This window comes from Geotrypetes seraphini, chromosome 4, assembly GCF_902459505.1.
Source record: "Geotrypetes seraphini chromosome 4, aGeoSer1.1, whole genome shotgun sequence".
Classification (NCBI taxonomy): domain Eukaryota; kingdom Metazoa; phylum Chordata; class Amphibia; order Gymnophiona; family Dermophiidae; genus Geotrypetes; species Geotrypetes seraphini.
In genome coordinates this window covers 6,567,744-6,590,233 of record NC_047087.1, presented here as the reverse complement: position 1 = coordinate 6,590,233, position 22,490 = coordinate 6,567,744, and the positions used below count along the sequence as shown (strand labels likewise).

At 45.8% G+C, this 22,490-nt stretch overlaps 1 protein-coding gene across 2 annotated transcripts in view; it reads right to left on the bottom strand.

The window, feature by feature from the left end:
• Positions 1 to 6,024: 6,024 nt before the first annotated feature.
• Positions 6,025 to 22,490, bottom strand: part of DBNDD1 (dysbindin domain containing 1) — a 28,469-nt gene continuing 12,003 nt past the window's right edge. For both annotated transcript variants that reach the window (XM_033940447.1, XM_033940448.1), the window contains 2 exons: positions 18,644 to 18,784; positions 6,025 to 6,309 (listed from right to left, as the gene is read on the bottom strand). In XM_033940447.1, the coding sequence (XP_033796338.1) occupies positions 6,146 to 6,309; positions 18,644 to 18,784 (305 nt within the window). In that variant the 3' untranslated portion in view covers positions 6,025 to 6,145. The remainder of the gene's footprint in view (positions 6,310 to 18,643; positions 18,785 to 22,490) is intronic.

Genomic DNA, 22,490 nt, shown 5'->3' with positions numbered 1-22,490 from the left:
TGTTCCATAGATCGTTTTGGTTGCAAAGGTTGGACACTGGATCATTTGCTGTATTATTGACCCTGATACTCAAATTCTGGAAATCCATTTGGGGTCAAATAGTCACGATATTGGAAGTTCCACTTTCGTTATCATATGACATAATATTGTTTGGAACGATACTATTACCTAAGAAACCAATTAATGCAAACCAGAATAAATTGCTCCTTATCATGACAGGAGTAGCCGTGCAGCTGATAAGGAAAAATTGGAAAAGCTGAGAGTTTCTGGTGGGAATTAATTCCATAAAGAAATTTGGGGCCCGTTAACAAAATATTGTAAGCTATTATTTCCCTTTGATTCATGAAAGATTGACCCATCCAGGTGGGGTGGGGGGTTAAACAGCTCTAGGTTATTTCTTGGACTAGTGTTTGCCCTGTGTATTTGATGTCAAAAATGAATAAAGAAGAACTTCAGGAACATTATGAAAACTTTTTAATCTCACAAAGCTTTTTCTTAATGGTCTGATTTCCAGACATCAAGTAACAGCACTGAGGATATGTTTAAATATTTAATCGCCAGAGCCACACTGTGCACACCAGTTGAATATTGATGGAATGTCTTTGCTTCTTTTGTGCCTGTAGCTGTTTCTCCTTTGGCTGTTATTGTATTTTGAACAAGATGGAAATGTAATACACAAGAACAGAAATTAAAGAGGTCCCATTAACCTCACAGCGATGGAGGGAGAAAGGGAACTTCAGGAAAGTGAAATAGAGTGACTGGACCAAAGACCGCAAAAGGGCATTATTGAGTCATTCAGAGTCAGACCCTTGGCTTCTGCTAACGCCACTTCCAGATTTCTGGGTTTTCACACATCAAGGGCAGAGATATTCCACATTCATATGCTGAAATGGGACAATGTCACGAGAACACACTCCGTACAAACAGTGTTTCTCCTGTTACGCAGTCACCGGTCTCCGAGACAGCTGCTCGAAGGTTAGAAGTGCTCTCTGGGGCAGGGGTTATGAGACTCCAAGCACTGCCTGAACTGAGAACCCCTATATGGCATACACACAAAGCAAAGAAAACCACCAGAAAAGGGGCGAGAAGAGAGGGAGCAAACGCCGGTGGTGAGGAGAGGATGAATTGTCCACCTCTACCAGCCTAATGGTTCCTTTCTTTCTGTTCTAGCATCGACTACAGCAGTGTTTCTCAACTCGGTCCTGGAGTTGCCCCTTGCCAGTCAGGTTTTCAAGATATCCACAATGACTATACATGAAAGGAATGTGCACATAATGGAGGCAGTGTAGGCAAATCAAGTTTATGCCAATTCAATGTGGACAAGGGGGGACTCCAGGAGCGAATTGAGAAACACTGGTTACAGCATGCCACCATCACCTTCTGCCAGCTTGAAACTGTTTCTCTGCGTTGCAGTATCCCTTTGAACCTGGCCTGGGTGGGGCTTGACCTCCGAGGAAAGCAGCAGGAGCAGGTGACATTCCCCAGTGCTAAGTCTTCAGGAAATGTCTGTGTTAACTGAATGGGAAGATGCTGGGAGCAGATGGCCCAGTTAACACAGAACCCGGCCCACCCTGTTAAGCCACATAGATATTCAGGAATAAATGTCAAACAAGTTGTAGGAACATGTTCTAGTGGAGTAACTGTACATATGTGATTAACTCAAAACGATCACGTTTTAATGACCTGGTCAAAGGGGGACAGCTCTGAAGAGCTAATCACACATGCAAGTCAGGGGAATAAGCCATACTGGGGCAGACCGAAGGTCCATCGAGCCCAGTATCCTGTTTCCAACAGTGGCCAACCCAGGTCCCAAGTAGTAAAACAGATTTTATGCCGCTGATCCGAGGAATAAGCAGTGGCTGTCCTCAAGCCATCTCAATAACGGCCTATGGACTTCTCTTTTAGGAAATTATCCAAACCTTTTTTAAACCCCGCTATGCTAATTTCACTACATTTTCTGGCAACGAATTCCAGAGTTTACGCACATGTTGTGTGAAGAAATGTTTTCTCCAGTTTGTTGGATGCCGGGGAGTCCCTAGACGTAGTGTATTTGGACTTCAGCAAAGCTTTCGATAGCGTCCCACACCGCAGGTTATTGAACAAGTTGAAATCGCTGGGATTAGGGGAAACACTAGCTGCATGGGTTAAGGATTGGCTGAGCGGTAAACTTCAGAGGGTGATGGTAAATGGTACCCCATCCAAAACATCGGATGTGACCAGTGGAGTGCCGCAGGGCTCAGTCTTGGGTCCAATCCTATTCAACATATTCATAAGTGATATGACCCAAGGGCTCAGAGGAAAAATATCATTGTTCGCCGACGACACCAAACTGTGCAACATAGTAGGTAAAAGCACTATGCCTGACAGTATGACGCAGGACCTACTACTATTAGAACAATGGTCATCGACTTGGCAGCTCAACTTCAATGCTAAAAAATGCAAAGTGATGCATCTGGGTAAAAGAAATCTGTGTAGGACTTACACGTTAAATGGTGAGACCTTAGTTAGGACCACGGAAGAACGGGATTTAGGAGTAATCATTAGTGATGACATGAAAACTGCCAATCAAGTGGAAAAGGCTTCCTCCAAGGCAAGGCAAATGATGGGTTGTATCCGTAGAGGTTTTATCAGCAGGATGCCAGAGGTCATAATGCCACTGTACAGGTCCATGGTGAGACCTCATTTGGAATATTGTGTTCAATTCTGGAGACCACATTACCGGAAAGATGTGCTGAGAGTTGAGTCAGTTCAGCGGATGGCCACCAGGATGGTCTCGGGGCTCAAGGATCTTCCGTATGAAGTAAGGCTGAATAAATTGCAACTGTACTCACTTGAAGAACGAAGAGAGAGAGGGGACATGATTGAGACATTTAAATATATCACGGGTCGTATCGAGGTGGAAGAGGATATCTTTCGTCTTATGGGACCTTCGTCCACCAGAGGGCATCTGCTGAAAATCAGGGGAGGGAAATTTCATGGTGACTCCAGAAAGTATTTCTTCACTGAGAGGGTGGTCGATCATTGGAATGAACTCCCACGGCAGGTGATTGAGGCCAACAGCGTGGCAGATTTCAAAAATAAATGGGATATTCATGTGGGATCTCTAATGAGGTAAGGGCAGGAGGTTGGTGACCAAACTCATGGGGGAAGGGTCACTGGAGTGGGCAGACTTGATGGGCTTTGGCCCTTTTCTGCCGTCATTTTTCTATGTTTCTATGTTCCTAAATCTATACGTAGTAGCTTCATCGCATGCCCCCTACTCCTAGTAGTTTTGGAAAGAGTAAACAAGTGATTCACATCTACCCTTTCCACACCACTCAGTATTTTATAGACCTCTAACATATCACACCTGAATCATCTCATCTCCAAGCTGAAGTCTTAGTCTCTTCTCATAGAAAATTAAAAGGTATCACCTACAACTCATTTGTAATGAGGGAAAAGGTCTGTTACACGCTTAAGATTCAGTAGCATGAGCAGATCCACAAACTCAGTTTTGGCTAAATCTGCACGAGATAAAGAATTCTCTTCCGTTCTGCTTAGGGCAGTCTCACGCAAACTGGGGTGCCCTAAGACATTCCAGGATTTTTTTTTTTTTTAATTCCCTTCAAAGTATACACTAGAATAGATGACATGTAAGTTGCTTCCGCCAGAGTCTGCCAATGTTACTAGCATCTGTATGCGTAAGGAAACAACTGTCCAGACAAGCATGATTGGTCCTTGAAAACTAAGGGCAAGTCATTTTATTTTTATGCAGTAGTTTTCCTAACATGAGCAACAAAGCAATCAAGTCTTTGTTACCGTTTGAATCTTCTTATCTTTGTGAACTTGGATTTTCAGCTCCGACAGAAATTAAATTAAAAAAGAGAACTGCAGATGGTGACTGATGAAATGCGTTTTTGCTTGTCGACTATCGAGCTGCGTTTTGAATTAATTTGCCCTCAAAAACAAGCACATCTAGCGCATTGATTAGCAATTCTATTCTATCTGCTTTCGTTTCTCTGTTGTTACAATTACCCGTTACAGAGCCTAAAGAACTTTAAATAAGTAGCTCTCAAATTTAATTTTTAGTCGATTGTGCAAGTTTATAATTTCAGTTATAATATGTTGTGAAAAAAAATTTGCTCGGAGCTAAAGAAGTTTGAGAGACACTGACTTGGGGGTTACCTTATGGCTCCAGAAAAAGATGAATGGATTCAGACATCCGGGTTTTACTTCTATTGCATGCCTTGGAAGTAAAACCCAGATGTCTCAATCCAGCCTCCTTTTTCTGGAGCCATAGCATAGTTAGCACATGTCCGGAGCAACCTTCATAGGCACAGCCTCCTTCAAGCTGCAGGACCAGACAGAGCACAGCAAGAGATGGAGCCACTGCAAAGGCCCTGGGCAGCTGCAAACTGACCTCGAAAAGAGATGACCTAGTTAAATCTGAAGCAACAGCTTCCAGGAAAGTATACACATCCCTAACAATCATGGCATGCACTGAACTTTTCAGCTTCTTAAGTATGTCTGCTGCATGCAATAAGTTCTGAAGATCATAAACTGATATCCACAGCGTCAGTACAGAGGGGCAGATGAATACCAAGCTCTCCATTTAACAAACTGGAACCTCCTACAGGGAAGAGCTTTAGTAGTTTGGCTGGTCAGCTGTGGGAAGATGAAAGGTGGCACGTTTTTACATCTATCAAGACAAGCTAATAATATAACCCCATCACTTCAATCTACCCCCGGATCCTAAACTCAATTTCTATCTTGTAATTATACTAGAAATGTCCAGAAAACCGCAAGGTATTGGTGGAATAAAAGACACCAACGTAATGTAATCAATTCGGGACTTACCTAATGAACAAATGAAAACCTTGGGATGAGTGGTGGAGTCTACTGGTCACTGCATATAACTTCAGCTTACACTTGACCAGCAAAAATCACAATGACGGTTCAGTTCAGAGAAAATAAAACAAAAAAGGTCTTTGAAAACTGCATGGACAGCTGCAAAAGCTGTTAGAGGAAGGCATTAAGGCCACTGGAAAATTAATGTGCTTCAGAGTTCATGGGGCAGCGTCTCTTCACTGCTTCTCTCGTCATTTAAAAGGGTCAAGGGTTGTACAGCCAAAGCACTTTATTGCATGCAGGTACTTTCTCTGCCCCTAGGGGGCTCACAATCTAAGTTTTGTACCCAAAGCAATGGAAGGTTATGTGACTTGCCCAGGGTCACAAGGGGCCAGAGTGGTAATCAAAAATCGGTCCCCTGGGTCATCTTTCTTCTTCCACGTCACCCCTGCTAGTGGTTCCTCACCCAGTCTTCCCTACCTCATACAGGAGTTTCCCTATACAGCAGTGGTCTCAAACTCGCGGCCCGCCAGGTACTATTTTGAGGCCCTCAGTATGTTTCTCATAATCACAAAAGTAAAATAAAACAGTTTCTTGATCATATGTCCCTTTAGCTATAAATTACAATATTATTAAGACTTAGCCCAAAGAAAAGATTTATAAACTATAAAGAGTTTTTACCTCATGCAAAATTGTCATTTCTTTATAAGACATTAACTATTTTTTTCTGAGGCCTACAAATCCAAAATGTGGCCCTGCAAAGGGTTTGAGTTTGGAACCTCTGCTATACAGAGTCAAGTTTTGCCAAACCCCTCCAGCATTGGCTCAGGGAGGGATTGTGGCAGAAAGGAGTAGTGACTGACCCCATCTTGACATCCTCTAGGCCTGCTCCATTCCCAGACAGTGAAGAGGCACTAGAAAGCCACAGCTTTGTCCCTGACTGCCACATTTGGTGCATAACGTCAAAAGACAGTCCAACCTTCATTTCCTGCCACTGAATCCTTCAGAGCCAGCGATGAATTATGGACATTTCTTTTCTTACACCTCTCCCAGTGTGATGCAGATCTCCCTTCTGTGAGCTGGGAGACAGTGTATGTATGGGGAAGAAGCGGGATCTGAAACATCTCCAACTGTCTGGGAACGGGGTAGCGTAATTCTAAATTAAGACAGATGCACCTGCAAAAGACTTTCTGCTTTCCTGATTTTCTTTAATGTTAAAGGTCACAAATGTTCTAGTCCAGGTAATTAGGGCAATAGCAAAAGCTCTTGCTTTGGCACATTTGACTGGTCGAGGGAGATCCAGCAATCTGGACTGTCCCTATTCATCTTTAGCTCGTTCCACAGTGAGGTAACTGTCTGTGATCCCTGACTGAAGCTCCAGCTCGCTCAGATGCTTCTTCTCCCGGCCCTGTTCCACTTTTGTCCTGGTCCAGGAAGGGGACCTCAGATACCCTCCCCTTGCGATGGGGGGCTGGTGTAGCCCTGCAACAGAGAAAGAAACAAGTCAGTCTGAGGGCTGACTGGGCAGAAGCCCTGCCCTTTTCATGTGCAAAACAAGCCCCATGGAAAATCTTAATCCTTCGCTAAGAGACTACAGCTGTTGTCAGGCCACAAGCAAATGTAGACTGTAAATACACAGAGTAGATTGATGAACAACTTTCCAAAGCTATTGCTTAAATCATTTGAGACACGGCGAAGTCCTAGTTAAAAACATAAGCAATGCCTCCGCTGGGTCAGACCTAAGGTCCATCGTGCCCAGCAGTCCGCTCACGCGGCGGCCCAACAGGTCCAGGACCTGTGCAATAATCCTCTATCTCTACCCCTCTATCCCCTTTTCCAGCAGGAAATTGTCCAATCCTTTCTTGAACCCCAGTACCTATTACGCTCTCTGGAAGCGCATTCCAGGTGTCCACCACACGTTGGGTAAAGAAGAACTTCCTAGCATTCTGGATAGATATTTTGGCAGGACAGAACAGACCATGGTCTTAGGCTTCTACAACTGGCATCACGATTGCTGCAGTTGGCCGGGTCTTGCCCCAATGATTCAGCCATCGTGCTGTGTCCTTCGTCAGGGTGTGCTCTGAGGCCTGCAGTTTATCTTGATTGAGTGGGTTCTCAAACCTGATTGGTTGGAGTTTGGAGCTTGAAGTGAGTGGTTTCCTCAGGAAAACAGGAGATTTCGGTAGAAAGTCCATTGGTCACAATTTTAAATTTTGGTGGTAAGCCCTTTAAAATCGTGACTAAAATCCCTACCAGAATTTAAAATTCTAAACAACAAAAATACTTTCCTGCCTTAATTTCCCACCAAAATCTCCTGCCTTCCTGGGAAAGCCACCCACCTCAAACCCCAATCAATCAGGTTTGAGATCCCACTATAGAAAGACAAATTGCAGGCCTCAGAGCGCATCCTGAAGAAGGACACAGCACGATGGCTGAAACGTTGGTTCCATTTGCTCAGACACAGCAAGACCTGCCCAACCGCAACACTGCCTGTACATCACCATCATTTTAAACTATGGCATCTCCTTCCTGCTCCATCTCCAGTGGATATGAAGCATCATTAAAGTCAACAGTGCTTCAGCAACAATCTCATAGAGATGTGAGCAGTGGCGTACCTAGCATATGTGACACCCGGGGCCCATCATTTTTAACACCTCCCACATCTAAATGAAAAACATGATTTGTAGTAACAATCCACACATCGCACAACAAGAGTGTACCTAGGAAAAGGCAGCATCTTATATACTGCAGTGATCAGCAGAACATCAATACACCCATTGTAAAACTAAACAAGCCAGGCTAGCACAGATCGATCCTGCACAGTCAATGCTAACAGAGAACCATGTCTTTCGTACACACAGAATGCAGAAAACACCTTCGCCTTGTATGGAATATGAAATCACAAACTAACACACCCCTTCCTATGAACATCGGAGCTGTTTCCACTGCGACCAGCACTAAAAAAATAGGGGGGGGGAGAGAAGGAAATAGAAATACGAAGACAAAAGTTAAACTGAACCACCATGGAGCTGGACTCTGCATACAATGCAACACCACAGAACCAGAAACATTGATGTATGTCCCTTAATATTCTGCAAAATATAAAGATAGCAGATGTAAATTTGAACACCCCCCCCCCGAGAAATAGCAATCATCACTTTACAAATTAACAAATAACCCCCCCCCTCCCTTTTATGAAGTTGTGTTAGAGTTTTTCATTGCAGTAAAAGCTCCGGCGCTCATAGAATTCCTTTGAGCTTCAGAGCTAATATAGAAAAGCCTAATGCGGCTTCATAAAAGAGAGCCAAAAGGGGAGGGGGGGGGAAATAAAACAAAATTGGAAAATAAGATGATCATTTTATTGGACTAATACATTTTCCAATTAGCTTTCAAAGGCCAGATCAGTAAAGTATACTGCTGTTACGGTATCCTGTCCTGACCTAAGGAAGAGGATTTTGATCTCCGAATTAGTCAAATATGTATTACAATTAGTCCAATAAAAGGATCACCTTATTTCCATTTTCTATTTATAAATATTTATCAACACAGCTACAATATTACATTATCCTAAAGCAAAAAAAAAAAAAAAAACCCTTTGCCTTTTATGGTTTCTGCTTTCCTCATCTTCTCTTCACTCTCTTCCTTCTATTCACTGTCTGCCCTCTCACTGCCTCTTCTATATGGCATCTTCTCTCCTTCTATACCCCTTCCAGAAACTGTCTGCCTCCTCTTTCCATCTCTCCCTCTGCCCCCATTGGTCTGGCATCCATCTTCTTCTCTTCTTCCCCCAATGTTCTGGCATCTCTCTCCTCTCCTTCCCTTCCTTCTCTTATACCCCCATAGACTGGATTTCACTCTCTCCTTTCCTTCCCTTTCTTCATCTTCCTTCTCAATTTATTTTCTGCATCTGTCTAGATTAAATTCTTACTACCCAGTCCTCAATTTCTCTTTGCACTGTGTCCACCTTGCCACCTCTTTCCCTTACCCCCTCCATTATTTCACTAACTCAATCCACTCCTCCCATTATGTGCCCTCTTTTTATTTATCCCTTCCTTCCATCATGTGCCCTCTTTCTCTACCCCTTCCATCCAACATCTTCTCCTCTGTCCACTTCTCCATCCAGCATTTGCTCCCTCTTTCTCTCCTCCCCACTTCCATCCAGCATAGGCTCCTCCTCCCCACTAACATCCAATGTCTGCCCTCTTTCTCCATCCACCCCTCTTCCATCAGCATCTGCCCCTTCTCTCCCCCTTCACCCCACTTTCTATTAGCACCTGCCCCCTTTCTCTCCCTCTATCACCCTTCCATGCCAGTCTCCTGCGCCCTTCTCCCTCCCTCCATCCCAATGCCATCCAGAATCTTGCCCCCTCACTTCCCAACCGCTTCTGTATGCTTCTCAAACCAGCAGCAGCAGCTGTAAACTTGTACCTGTATCCTGAAAACTCAAGAGTTTTTCCATTGCCCTTAAGCAGGTTCAAAATAAGCACAAATGGGCTAAAGGCTCCTTTTCTACCAACATTTTCCGTATTTCTAGTCATCGCTCAGTCTTCTGAGCTGGGAGAGGAAGTTGTCTGGCTTGCAGTAGTTTAAGGTAGACAGAATTCTGATACTGTATTAACAAAGTGCTCTCTTTGAAGGCTATACAAATAAGTGGTGGTGGTGGGGGGGGGGGTTGTAGGCCAGAGACAGGTGCATTTCCAGAGTTCTAATGGGGGGTAGAGTGACTAGACATTCGGAAAAACCTGGACCTCTTTTTAGAGGAATGTCCAGGTTCCCGGATGGACTTTCCAAAATCCGGTAGTTTGTCCAGGTTCTGGAAAGCCCTGATGAACTCCGGCTGCATCTGGCGGACCTCTGAGCATGCGCAGATGACATCACAACACATCCGCGCATACTTGTGGCCGTCCAGAAGCAACCGGAGTTCGTTGGGGAAGATGAGGCTTTGAGGGGGTAGGGGGCAAAACAGGTTGGTACTTGAGGCAGGGATGGGGGGAGTCTCAGTACTGGAATAGTAGGGAGGATGGTGTGTGTGGGGAGAGGGGAATAAAAGGTGGGATTAAGGCAGGAACAGGGGCATTTCCACAGCTCAGGAGCAGGTCTCAATATTACAATAGCAGGAGGGAATGTACAAGGGGGTGATGAAAAGTTCTCAGCCCAACCAAGAAGGGAATGACCTGGAGCCATGCAACGTGCATGTTATGCCACATGTTCAACACACTTGACACATTGTCAAGTTTCTGTAACCCTTCCCCAAAATATTCTGATGTCTGGTCACTGAAATACTGCTCTGCTGCTGCAATCACCTCCAAATCACTCTTTCAAACTCTTTTTAAGGTTTGGAGCAAGATCTAGTGAGTAGGGTGGATGGTCTATGCACTGAAACGCCAACTGCATCAAAACATCCATCTTTTTGCCAGCCTTGTGAGCAAGTTCATTGTCTTGCAAAAAGAGAACTCCTTTCCCAGCTTCCCTCTCCTTTTTTCTTCCAATGCCTCCTTAGTATTCTGCATTAACTGTTTGGCCCCTTGGAAGATAGTCAGTCATTACAACACTTTTCTGATCCCAAACACTATGGCCATGACCTTTCCTGCTGACTTTCGGGTCTTGAATTTCCTTGGCCTTGGAGAACCTGTGGGCCGCCATCATATGGACTGTTTTGTCTCAGGATCATAGTGGTGTAACCATGTTTCATCAACAGTTAACTAGTAGTTTCAAAAAGTTGGCATCAGCTCACTGAAAATGCTGCAAAATCCACTTGGAAGTGTCCATTCGACATCGTTTCATCAGCATTCAAACATTTGGGCACCCACTTGGCTGACAGCTTCTGCATACCAGGTGCTTGTGGATTATACACCCAACATGTTCCCTGGATATCTGTAGTGTCTCAGCAATTGATTAAGCCAAAGTTTGCCAATCTGCCAAAATCAGGTCATGGACATGGTCAACAATTTCAGGAGTTGACACCGTTTGAGGCCTCCCAGACTTTGCTGCATCTTCAGTCTCAAAATCTCCACCCTGAAAGTTTGCTCACCACTTTTTCACTGTGGAGTATGATGGACATTTGTCACTCAATGTTTGCATCATACATTCGTGGATTTCCTTTGGAGTTTTCTTCTGTAGGAATAGGAGCTTCATGATTAAGGAGGATAAAGAGGTAGCTGAGAGGTTGAACACGTTCTTCTCGTCGGTTTTCACGAGCGAAGACACATCTAATATACCGGACTCAGAGGAGCTCATGAGTGGGGAACAGGCTGAAAAATTGGAACACATAGAGGTAAGTAAGGAGGATGTCCTCAAACAGATAGACAGGCTGAAATGCGGCAAATCACCGGGCCCGGACGGGATCCACCCAAGGGTTCTGAAGGAACTAAGACAAGAAATAGCGGGCACAATCCAGCATGTTTGCAACCTATCCTTGAAAACTGGTGAGGTACCAGAGGACTGGAAATTGGCGAATGTCACACCTATCTTCAAGAAGGGATCGAGGGGTGACCCCGGGAACTACAGGCCGGTGAGCCTGACTTCAATTATAGGGAAGATGGTGGAAGCTATGATCAAGGATGGCATTTGCGAGCACATCGAGAAGAATGGCCTACTGAGAACAAGCCAGCACGGATTCGAATGTCACACCTATCTTCAAGAAGGGATCGAGGGGTGACCCCGGGAACTACAGGCCGGTGAGCCTGACTTCAATTATAGGGAAGATGGTGGAAGCTATGATCAAGGACGGCATTTGCGAGCACATCGAGAAGAATGGCCTACTGAGAACAAGCCAGCACGGATTCGAATGTCACACCTATCTTCAAGAAGGGATCGAGGGGTGACCCCGGGAACTACAGGCCGGTGAGCCTGACTTCAATTATAGGGAAGATGGTGGAAGCTATGATCAAGGACAGCATTTGCGAGCACATCGAGAAGAATGGCCTACTGAGAACAAGCCAGTACGGATTCTGTAAGGGAAGGTTGTGCCTAACGAACCTTCTGTACTTCTTTGAGGGAATAAGCAGTCGGGTGGACAATGGGGAACCCATAGACATCATTTACCTCGATTTTCAAAAGGCTTTCGACAAGGTGCCACATGAAAGGCTGCTTAAGAAGCTGTGGAACCACGGGGTGGGAGGGGATGTGCACAGATGGATCAAGCACTGGTTGTCGGGTAGACTGCAGAGGGTCGGAGTAAAGGGTCAATATTCTGACTGGCGGGGAGTCACAAGCGGTGTGCCACAGGGGTCGGTGCTGGGGCCGTTACTCTTTAACATATTTATCAATGACCTGGAAAAGGAGGCAAAGTGCGAGGTTATAAAATTTGCAGACGATACCAAACTGTGCGGCAGAGTTAAGACCAGGGAGGAGTGTGAGGACCTACAAAGGGACCTGGACAAGCTGGAAGACTGGGCAAACAAATGGCAAATGCGCTTTAACGTGGACAAATGCAAGGTCATGCATATAGGGAAAAAGAACCCGTTGTTCAACTACAAATTGGGGGGAGTATTGTTGGGAGACAGCAGACTTGAGAGAGACTTGGGTGTGCTGGTGGATGCATCACTGAAGCCATCTGCACAGTGCGCAGCAGCCTCGAAAAAAGCCAACAGGATGCTGGGCATCATAAAGAGGGGCATAACAACCAGGACGCGGGAAGTCATCATGCCATTGTATCGAGCGATGGTGCGTCCACATCTGGAATACTGCGTTCAGTATTGGTCGCCGCACCTCAAGAAGGACATGGCGGTACTTGAGAGAGTCCAAAGGAGAGCAACGAAACTGGTAAAAGGGCTGGAACACTGCCCATACGCCGAGAGGTTGGATAGGCTGGGGCTCTTCTCTCTGGAAAAAAGGAGGCTCAGGGGAGATATGATAGAGACCTTCAAGATCATGAGGGGCATAGAGAGGGTGGATAGGGACAGATTCTTCAGACTGAAGGGGACAACAAGTACGAGGGGGCATTCGGAGAAACTGAAGGGAGATAGGTTCAAAACAAATGCAAGGAAGTTTTTTTTCACCCAAAGGGTCGTGGACACCTGGAATGCGCTACCGGAGGAAGTGATCAGACAGAGTACGGTACAGGGATTCAAACAGGGATTGGACGGATTCCTGAGGGATAAAGGGATCGTGGGATACTGAGAGAGGTGCTGGGATGTAACACAGGTATAGAAAGCTAACCAGGTAATAAGTATAGAAACCCAACCAGGTTGTGCATGTGCAAGACCGGAGGGTTAGGACTTCGATGGGAAGATAGGACTTCAATGAGAAACCAAGGTGGCAAGGGAGCCCCTTCTGGTGATGCAGACAGGCGTGACCTGTTTGGGCCGCCGCGCGAGCGGACTGCCGGGCAGGATGGACCTATGGTCTGACCCGGCGGAGGCACTGCTTATGTTCTTATGATAGCTCAGAACTCCAAACTTTTTGTTGACATAATTCAATCAATGATCTGAAACAATGTCAAGACAAAGAGAGTGTGGCGCAGTGGTTAAAAGCTCCAGCCTCAGCACCCTGAGGTTGTGGGTTCAAACCCACGCTGCTCCTTGTGACCCTGGGCAAGTCACTTAATCCCCCCCATTGCCCCAGGTACGTTAGATAGATTGTGAGGGGAAAATGCTTGAGGACCTGAATAAATGCATGTAAACCGTTCTGAGCTCCCCTGGGAGAACGGTAGAGAAAATGGAATAAACAAATAACTAAGACAGCATTACGATTCTGCAAATTGCAAAATAAAATAACACTCTTTTCAGCTACAGTGGCAAAATAACACTCAGAATTTAGGGAGTTGGTTGGGCTGAGATCCCCCATAAGGCAGAGCTGTTTTGGGAGGGGGGGAGGGAATGTAGAACAGGAGCTGCTATGGGAGGAGATCAGCACTGCAATCGCAGGAAGGAGGAGCAAAGCAGGAAGCTCTTGGGGGAGGGGGGAGGTTTCAGGATTGGAATAATAGAGACAATGGTATAAGACAAGAGACCGGTGCTTATCCCAAACTCTGTGGCTAAAGGTCGTAAAACTTCTCTTTCATCAATATGGACAATTGCTCTGTTTGCTTTTCTAAAAGAGGTTAAAAAATACATTTGGGGCCATCTATCCCCCACCCTGGCACCCTGTGTGTCTGTCTTGTCTGTTTAGATTGTAAGGGACCATCTTCTTTGTGACTGTGTGTGTCTGGTAGCGCTATAGAAATCATTCATAGTAGTAGTTTCCGTCTTTGGGAAGCAGAGTTGAGCTTGTGATGTCATAATGCCTCATTCCACCAATAAGAGCCAACCTCCTCAGTGATGTCACAATGGCTCGATTGTCCTGTACTCCCCTCTGCCCTCCAACCCAGCCAGCTGAGTAACCCTTCCCCTTAACTCTATCTATGACATCCTGTCTTGTCTGTTTAGACTGTAAGCTCTTTGGAGCAGGGACTGTCTCCCTTGTGACTCTGTACAGTGCTGTGTATGTCTGGTAGCGCTATAAAAATAATTCATGGTAGCAGCAGCAGTTCTCTCCTGGATTTCAAATGTGCTGCAGACACAGTGCAGCTGAACCTCATTAGCAAGGCAAGACAGGCACCGAACAAAGCCGAGCCTGTACCGATCACAAACACTCCAGTCCCCAGTGACTGGCACCGTCAGCTAAGAATCAGGCAGTGACTTCACATTAGCATCAGCCCCCCCCCCTGACACCCTGGTCCAGCACATTCCCTCTCATCTGTCCCTCTCAACAAAACCACCCAGAGCCCAGCAAGTCAGAGACAAAGGTTAAGAGATCACAATACCGCAGAGCTACACTGTAACTACAACAAAGGGTTAAGCGAGGTCACGCTGTCGCTGAGATACACCGAAACCAGACCAAGATCAAACTGAAAACCAGCACAACATCTACGCACAATTATCTGGGTGAGAAAAGGGTTTTGTGCAAAAGCTAAGCCTGCAGAAACCTTGCATTAGACTAGAGAATGACGCAGGGAAAAAATTTGTCCTCGGTCCCCGCAAACCATCTGATCCCATCCACACAAGTCTCGAACAGTTATGATTTTATATTCAACTTATTGTATTAAAGTATAAAAAGAAACAATATTCTGTACAATTGTCATTTTATAAATCACAAATACTATAAAGCAAGAAACCCTTCTCCTTCCCCTCACAAATATCCCCTTCACTATTAAGAAAACTGAAGTGAAAATGCTACTCAGAGAAATCACGCTCTCAGAATACTTCAGTCACACACGACAGGAATAGTGTTGGGCAACTGTCCCCTGGTCAGAGAGAGCCCTAAGTCAGCCCTAACACCAACTCTAGCAGGAGACATATACTCTAATCACAAAATAGAAAATAAAATTTTCTCTACCTTTTGTTGTCTGGACATTTTATCCTTCACATCACATTGGTCTCAGGCTCTGGTTTCTGTTTCCTTCTGTCTTCTCTTAACTCACTTGCCAGGGTCTCCTGACTATTTGATGTCTTCTTTCTCCATGCTCACTATTCCTCTTCCATCTCTGTGTATGTTTCCCTCCCCCCATCAACACTATTCTGTGTCCCTATCCCCTCCATGCCCAGTGTCAGTCCTCTGTGTCCCTATGAGGGGGGCTCCCATGTCCAAGATCTCTCTTCTGTGTTTCTCTTCTCCCTCATGTCTAACCATCTTCTCTCTGTATCCATATACCCTCCTATGTCTGGCATTGCCCCACTGACTGTGTTCATATACCATCCCCATGCAGTGCTCCCCTTTGTCCCTGTCCCTATGCTCATCTCCCCTTTTCATATGTGTCTAGTTTTTCCCCTCTTATTCCCTTACACCATTGTGCCTCTCACCCTCTTTTCTTCCTCCACTGTGTTAAATATTTCACTCCATTCATCCCTTTGGTTCAGCATCTCTCTTTCCCTTCCCTCTCCTCCCTGAAGGTCCAGCACCTCTTTCCCGTCCCTCAGCACTTCTCCCATAGATTGAACACCTAGCTTACCCTTCCCTCCAACCCCCCTGTGGTCCAGTACATCTCTCCCTTCTCTCAACACTCCCCAAGTATCCACCAGCACCTCTCTCCCTTCCCTCTAGCACCCCTCCCATGGGTACAACATCTCTCTCCCTTTCCTTTAGCTCAGGCTCTGAGCCACAAATCTGGTACCGCTCCCTTCCCTCCAGCTCCTAGCTTTAGGTCTGGCACCCCTTCAGCTCCAGTCACCCCCTCCACTTAAGTTCAGTACCTCTCACCCTTCCCTCCAGCCCCAACCCCCCCCCTCATGGGTCCAACACCTCTCTTCCCCCCAGCCCAGATCCAGCACCAAATATACCCCCTCCCTTTTTACTAAACTGTGATAGCAGTTTTTAGCGCAGGGAGCTGTGCTGAATGCCCAGCACTGCTCTCGACACTCATAGGCTCCCTGCGCTACAAACAGCTATTGTGGTTTAGTAAGAGGGGGCCATAGTGCAAAATATAGACAGCAGATATAAATTCAGACACATTTTGATCACTAAATTGAAAAAAAAATCATTTTTCCTAACTTGGCTGGTGATTTCATGAGTCTCTGGTTGCACTTTCTTCTTCTGACTGTGCATCCAATATTTCTTCCCTTCTTTCAGCCTGTATGCTTCCTCTCCTCCAGACCTCATTCCCTCCCCCATTCTTCCTCTCTCCCTGCCCTTTCTTTCTCCCTGCCTCCCTTTCTTTTTTCTCTCTTCATGCCCCCTTTCTTTTTTTCTGTTTCTCTTCTTTCATTTTGTCTCCCTGCCTGCCCCCTTTCTTTCTTTCTCCCTGCCCTTCCCCCAAGCCACTGCCGCCGCCATTGGGGAACAGGCCCCAAAGCCACCACCGCCCCAAGCTCTCCCTGTGTCGGGCCGACCAGCATTCCTCTCCCCAACATCAATTCTGCCGTTGGAGAGGAAGTTCCGGCCCAGCCAGGCAGTGATTGACTGGCCCAAACTTCCTATCCGACGGCAGAATTGACGTCAGGGAGAGGAAGGCTGATCGGCCCGGTAGATCGCCAAGGCAAAGTGAGTCTATCATGGAGTCCGAGATGAGCTCCGCGATCGACTCACTTTGCCTTGGCGATCTACCGGTCGATCGCGATCAACCTATTAGGCACCCCTGATCTAGGAGGACAAAACTTCAACAATATCCCCAACACAAAAACATATTTCAACTTAAAAAGTTCAAATATAGTCATACGGAAGCGCTGTCAAAAGCTCCACAACCATCCAGCTCATCATTGGTCTCTCATCTTCAGCAAATGACTAAGATTTTTGAAAAACGTTTACCATTTTCTTACAGTAAATTTAAAAACAATAAAACTTCGCTTGAATAACAGCCACTTCAGCAGAGGAGGCAGGGAAGCTTAGCACAGTGTGGCAGGTGAGTGGAAAAGGAGCAGGAGAAGCAATTGGACCAGTCCTCTACCTTGGGAACGCCTGAAAAAGATCTTACTCGCACTACATCAAAAAAAACAAAAAAACACCCTACTCTTCAAAAGATACAGAAAACCTATATAACATAACCAGATTATCTGAGCAAATCAAAAATTGTTCACTTAACCCCTTATATATTTCCAAATATCATGACAATTCTTATGTAATCCACCTTGAATCATAAGGTAATGGAGGAATAGAAACCACTGGAACAAAGGCCTACTGAACTTCAGGAAGGAACTAAAAGCTCACCTCTTCCCCTGACCCTCTCCGAGAGCGTGCCAATCAAATTCCCTGAACCTTCTGACCCTCCGATGCCTCGAATCTAAAACGCTATGTGCTTCATCCTCTATCTGACCGTGCCATAATTTCTCATACAATGCTCTTCCACACTCTGTCCCACCGTACGCCATATTTACCATATTATGTCTGCCACATTGTCTCTCATGCCCTGTTTGCCACACAGTGTTTGCTGTTCCATGTCTTCTATGCTGTGTTTCATCATGCACGCTTGCCTTACCAGTTTTGCCAAGTTGTGTCATTCTGTTACCCACGCTTTGTAATACTAGGCTCACCAGACCATTGGCATATTAGGTTTTGCCATGCTATCTCCTACCATACTATGTCTGAGAGTGTGGCGCAGGGGTTGGAGCTGCAGCCTCGTTACCCTGGGGTTGTGGTTCTGACACACCCTGCTCCTTGTGACCTTGGATAGGTCACTTGATCCCCCCTTGCCCCAGGGACAGACAGGGAAAATTGCTTGAATACCTGGATCAATTCATGCAAACCGTTCTGAGCTCCGCTGGCAAAACGGTATAGAAAATTGAATAAATAAATAAATAAATAAGCAGTGACTGTCTCAGTGTGGCAGAGGAATGGCAGTCTTTGGCATAGTGTGGTATGCGAGTGTCGGTGTTTAAGAGCATGGCAGGCAAGTGACAGCTAAGGGCATGAAACACCAAGTATACCCAGTGGCTGTGTTAGATGACCATCCCTGGAGCACAGAAAAGTGGAATTGTCCATAGAAGAATGATGTGCACTAAAATAGTGTCCACAAAGCAGAAATCTTGATTCTTCCAGGATCTGAAGACAATTTGGTCAGCGTCCATGTGGTTTTCCAGCAAGTTGTTTTGTTTTGCGATTCTTAAGACTCCTGAGGCAGGCCTGTTGGCCGAAACATGTACCTGTCGAGTCATTGAATCATTGATTGTACCAAGATGATACTGGAAGAATCAAGATTTCTGCTTTGTGGACACTATTTTCTTTGGACAATTCCACTTTTCTGTGCTCTGGGATTTTGCTTGTGCTTTTGTTTTTTCCCCTGTTGTGTGTTCCAGATTACCATCCCTGTACATCTTTGGGCTTGAACTTCAGGATTTGTAAAGCCTCTGTAGCACCATTGCAGGGAATAAAGAGGCCCTTCTGCCCACCCCTGGTGCAGCCTCACCTCCCAAGGGATCCGTCTGCGGGTTTTCATCATCAGAGTCAGCAAAAACTTCAGCAAGCTCCTGGTCCGACATATCCGTCAGTTCTGTCAGGTCCAGCAGGTCAAAATGCACCTCAAGCGAGGACACGCTGCTGAGGGGCTCTGGGGAGGGGGGGGGGGGAGAAGAAAGAAGGCATTATTATTTATAATCTAGTAATTCCACTACCTTTGGCAGCACGGATGTCACATACAGGTTGATCAAAACAAAGCCGACACCCTCTCTTAAGGGTCCCAGGATTTTATCTTTCCTAAAAGCAGCAGCTGTCTCCGAGAGGAAGATTCATTAGTTCTAACTCTGGCAGCTTCACACCTCGGCTCTCTGAGCTGGTCTCACATCTGCAGGTGAGAAGACCCTGGAGGGAGTGCTGTGTTTCTGAGGAAGAGGAGAATCTCAGCTGCTCTGCAAAGCCTCCATTGTTAATGTCATAGGACAGGAAGCTTCTGGGGCTTCTGCATGTTCTTCCAGAGGGGCTTGAGGAGGTGAAACTCCTTCCACAGAGGACAGAGGCCAAGGGTGGGCCATTGGAAAGACGGAGCTTTAAACCCAAAGTAGCGCTCTGCAAAAGGACAGGAGTGACATATAAGAAAATCACACTGGCAGCAGCGCGAGAGCCATTTGCAAAAGAATTTGACCTGGTACCTAAGAATGAGTTGATTAAACTCTCTCAGCCAAAAATTGCCCTGAAGGATGGGATGATTTGATTCCAAACCCCCCGCAAAGCAGGTGAACAGTGTGCCATGCTAGAGGGGGATGAGGGTGGGGGTGGGGGTAATCAAGGTCAAAAGACTCCCACAAATCTGTGGATTCTCCTAATTGAAGTTGCTGGAGCTCCTGGTCTGGCATATCGGAGTTCTTTCAGGTCTAGCAAGTGAAAATGCACTTCTAAGAGGACATAAAAAGGGAAACCAGACGCAAAGTGGGGGGGGGGGGGGGGGGACAGGGGACACTGAATCTCTTCCACTGCTGGTCTCAGGAGCCTTTGATAACAGCTACAGCCATACTGGGTCAGACCAATGGTCCATCTTGCCCAGTGGTCATTCAGGTCATAAGTACCTGACAGAAACCCAGATAGTATCAGCATTCTATGCTACTGATCCCAGGGTGTTTCCTATATCTGTCTCAATAGCAGACTATGGACTTTTCCTCCAGGAATTTGTCCAAACTTTTTTTTTTAACCCAGCTACACTAACCACTTCTCGGCACTACAGCTTATCAGACATCTGGAAAAACCCAAACATGTCCTCTTTTTAAAGAAGGACTGTCTGGGTGCCCAGAGGGATTTTCAAAACCTGGAGTCTGCACATGCTATGACCTTTTCATGTGCAGGAGTAAAACTGTGGAATGGCCTTATTGGCCAAATTCGGAAATGAGACGAGAGGAGTTCATTCCGGAAACTGCTGAGAACGCAAATTATTTGTCGATGCATTTCTTTGAGCATTTGACCTATTGCAAGAATTGAATCTTTCTGCTTTTGTTTTTATCTGTTCTGACCTGTTTTAATATTTTATGCATGTAACTTTATTGTAAACCGTTTTGGAATAAAACGGTATAGAAAATTTTACAATAAATAATAATAATAACTTTATTCTTCTATACCGCCACAATCTTGCGACAAAATGTCAACGCGATGACATCATACGTATACACCGTAAGTGCATGGAGTTTAACAGTATAAGCAGTCCTCATTTTTTTTTCTTCAAAACTGTTTATTGAACGACAAAATACAAACCAAGAAAACAGCTGATACAACATTTTCAGAATAGAAAACACAGAGCACAAAACAACAAGTAGAGCCAGTCAGAGCCCGGGTTGGGTTCTTATACCCAGACTTGGCCAAGCAAGCAGCCTTAATTCTTGTCCTTTTTCACATTCAGTTTCTTACACATGCATTAAGGCCTGGCTAGTTGAAGAACTGGTAAGATGGAAATATTCACAGAAATTGTGCACAAGAATATTTGCCAGCTAGACAAGGCTTGCGGGCCTCATTCTCCTTGAACATAAGAACATAAGAATTGTCGCTGCTGGGTCAGACCAGTGGTCCATCGCGCACAGCAGTCCACTCATGCCAGACCTGTGCCCTAACCGAGACCAGCCCTACCTGCGTTCGTTCTGGTTCAGCAAGAACTTGTCTAACCTTATCTTGAATCCCTGGAGCATGTTTTCCCTTATAACAGACTCCGGAAGAGCATTCCAGTTCTCCACCACTCTCTGGGTCAAGAAGAACTTCCTTACGTTCATACGGAATCTATCCCCTTTTAACTTCAGAGAGTGCCTTCTCATTCTCTCTACCTTGGAGAGGGTGAACAACCTGTCTTTATCCACTAAGTCTATTCCCTTCATTATCTTGAATGTTTCGATCATGTCTCCTCTCAGTCTCCTCTTTTCAAGGGAGAACAGGTCCAGCTTCTCTAATCTCTCACTGTACAGCAACTCCCCGAACCCCTATTTTAGTCGCTCTTCTCTGGACCCTTTCGAGTAGTACCATGTCCTTCTTCATGTACGGCGACCAGTGCTGGAAGCAGTATTCCAGGTGAGGGCGTACCATAGCCCGGTACAGCGGCATGATAACCCTCTCCGATCTGTTCGTGATCCCCTTCTTAATCATTCCTACCATTCTGTTTGCCCTTTTCGCTGCCGCTGCACATTGTGCAGACGGCTTCATTGACTTGTCGACCAGTACTCCCAGGTCTCTTTCCTGGGGGGTCTCTCCTAGTACTGCCCCGGACATCTTGTATTCGTGTGTGGGATTTTTGATACCAACATGCATTACCTTACACTTATCCACGTTGAACCTCATTTGCCATGTCGCTGCCCATTTCTCGAGCGTGGTTATGTCACGTTGCAGATCTTCACAATCCCCCTGCGTCCTCTCTACTCTGTATAGCTTCGTATCGTCTGCAAATTTAATCACCTCACTCGTCGTACCCATTTCCAGATCGTTTATGAATATGTTGAAGAGCACAGGTCCAAGTACCGAGCCCTGCGGTACCCCACTGGCGACATTCTTCCAGTCCGAGTATTGTCCATTTACCCCCACTCTCTGTTTCCTATCTGCTAGCCAATTTTTAATCCACCTGAGTATTTCACCCTCTATTCCATGGCTCTCAATTTTTCGAAGTAGTTGTTCGTGCGGAACCTTGTCGAACACCTTCTGAAAATCCAGATATACAATGTCGACCAGGTCTCCCTTGTCTATCTGCTTGTTTACCCCCTCGTAGAAGTGCAGCAAGTTCATCAAGCAAGATCGTCCTTTGCTGAAGCCGTGCTGACTGGTCCTCATCAGTTTGTGTCCGTCAAGGTGATCAATGATACAGTCTTTTATCAGCGCCTCTACCATCTTTCCCGGTACCAAAGTCAGACTCACCGGTCTGTAGTTTCCCGGATCTCCTCTCAAACCTTTTTTGAAGATCGGCGTAACATTCGCCACCTTCCAGTCTTCTGGAATCCTTCCCGATTTAATCGACAGATCGGCTATTAGTTGAAGCAGTTCAGCTATAGTCCCTTTCAGTTCCTTAATGACCCTCGGATGGATGCCATCCGGTCCTGGGGATTTGTCACTCTTAAGCCTATCAATCTGCCTGCATATTTCTTCTAGACTAACTGTCAACCTTGTCAGTTTCCCGTCTTCGCCTCCAGCGTATAGCCGTCTGGTTCTGGAATGTTGTCTATGTCCAGACGCAAAAAAATGTGTTCAGTTTATCGGCGATGGCTTTGTCCTCCTTTAGCACTCCCTTTATTCCATTATCATCCAACAGTCCCACCGCTTCCTTTGCGGGTCGTTTCCCCTTAATGTATCGAAAGAAAGGC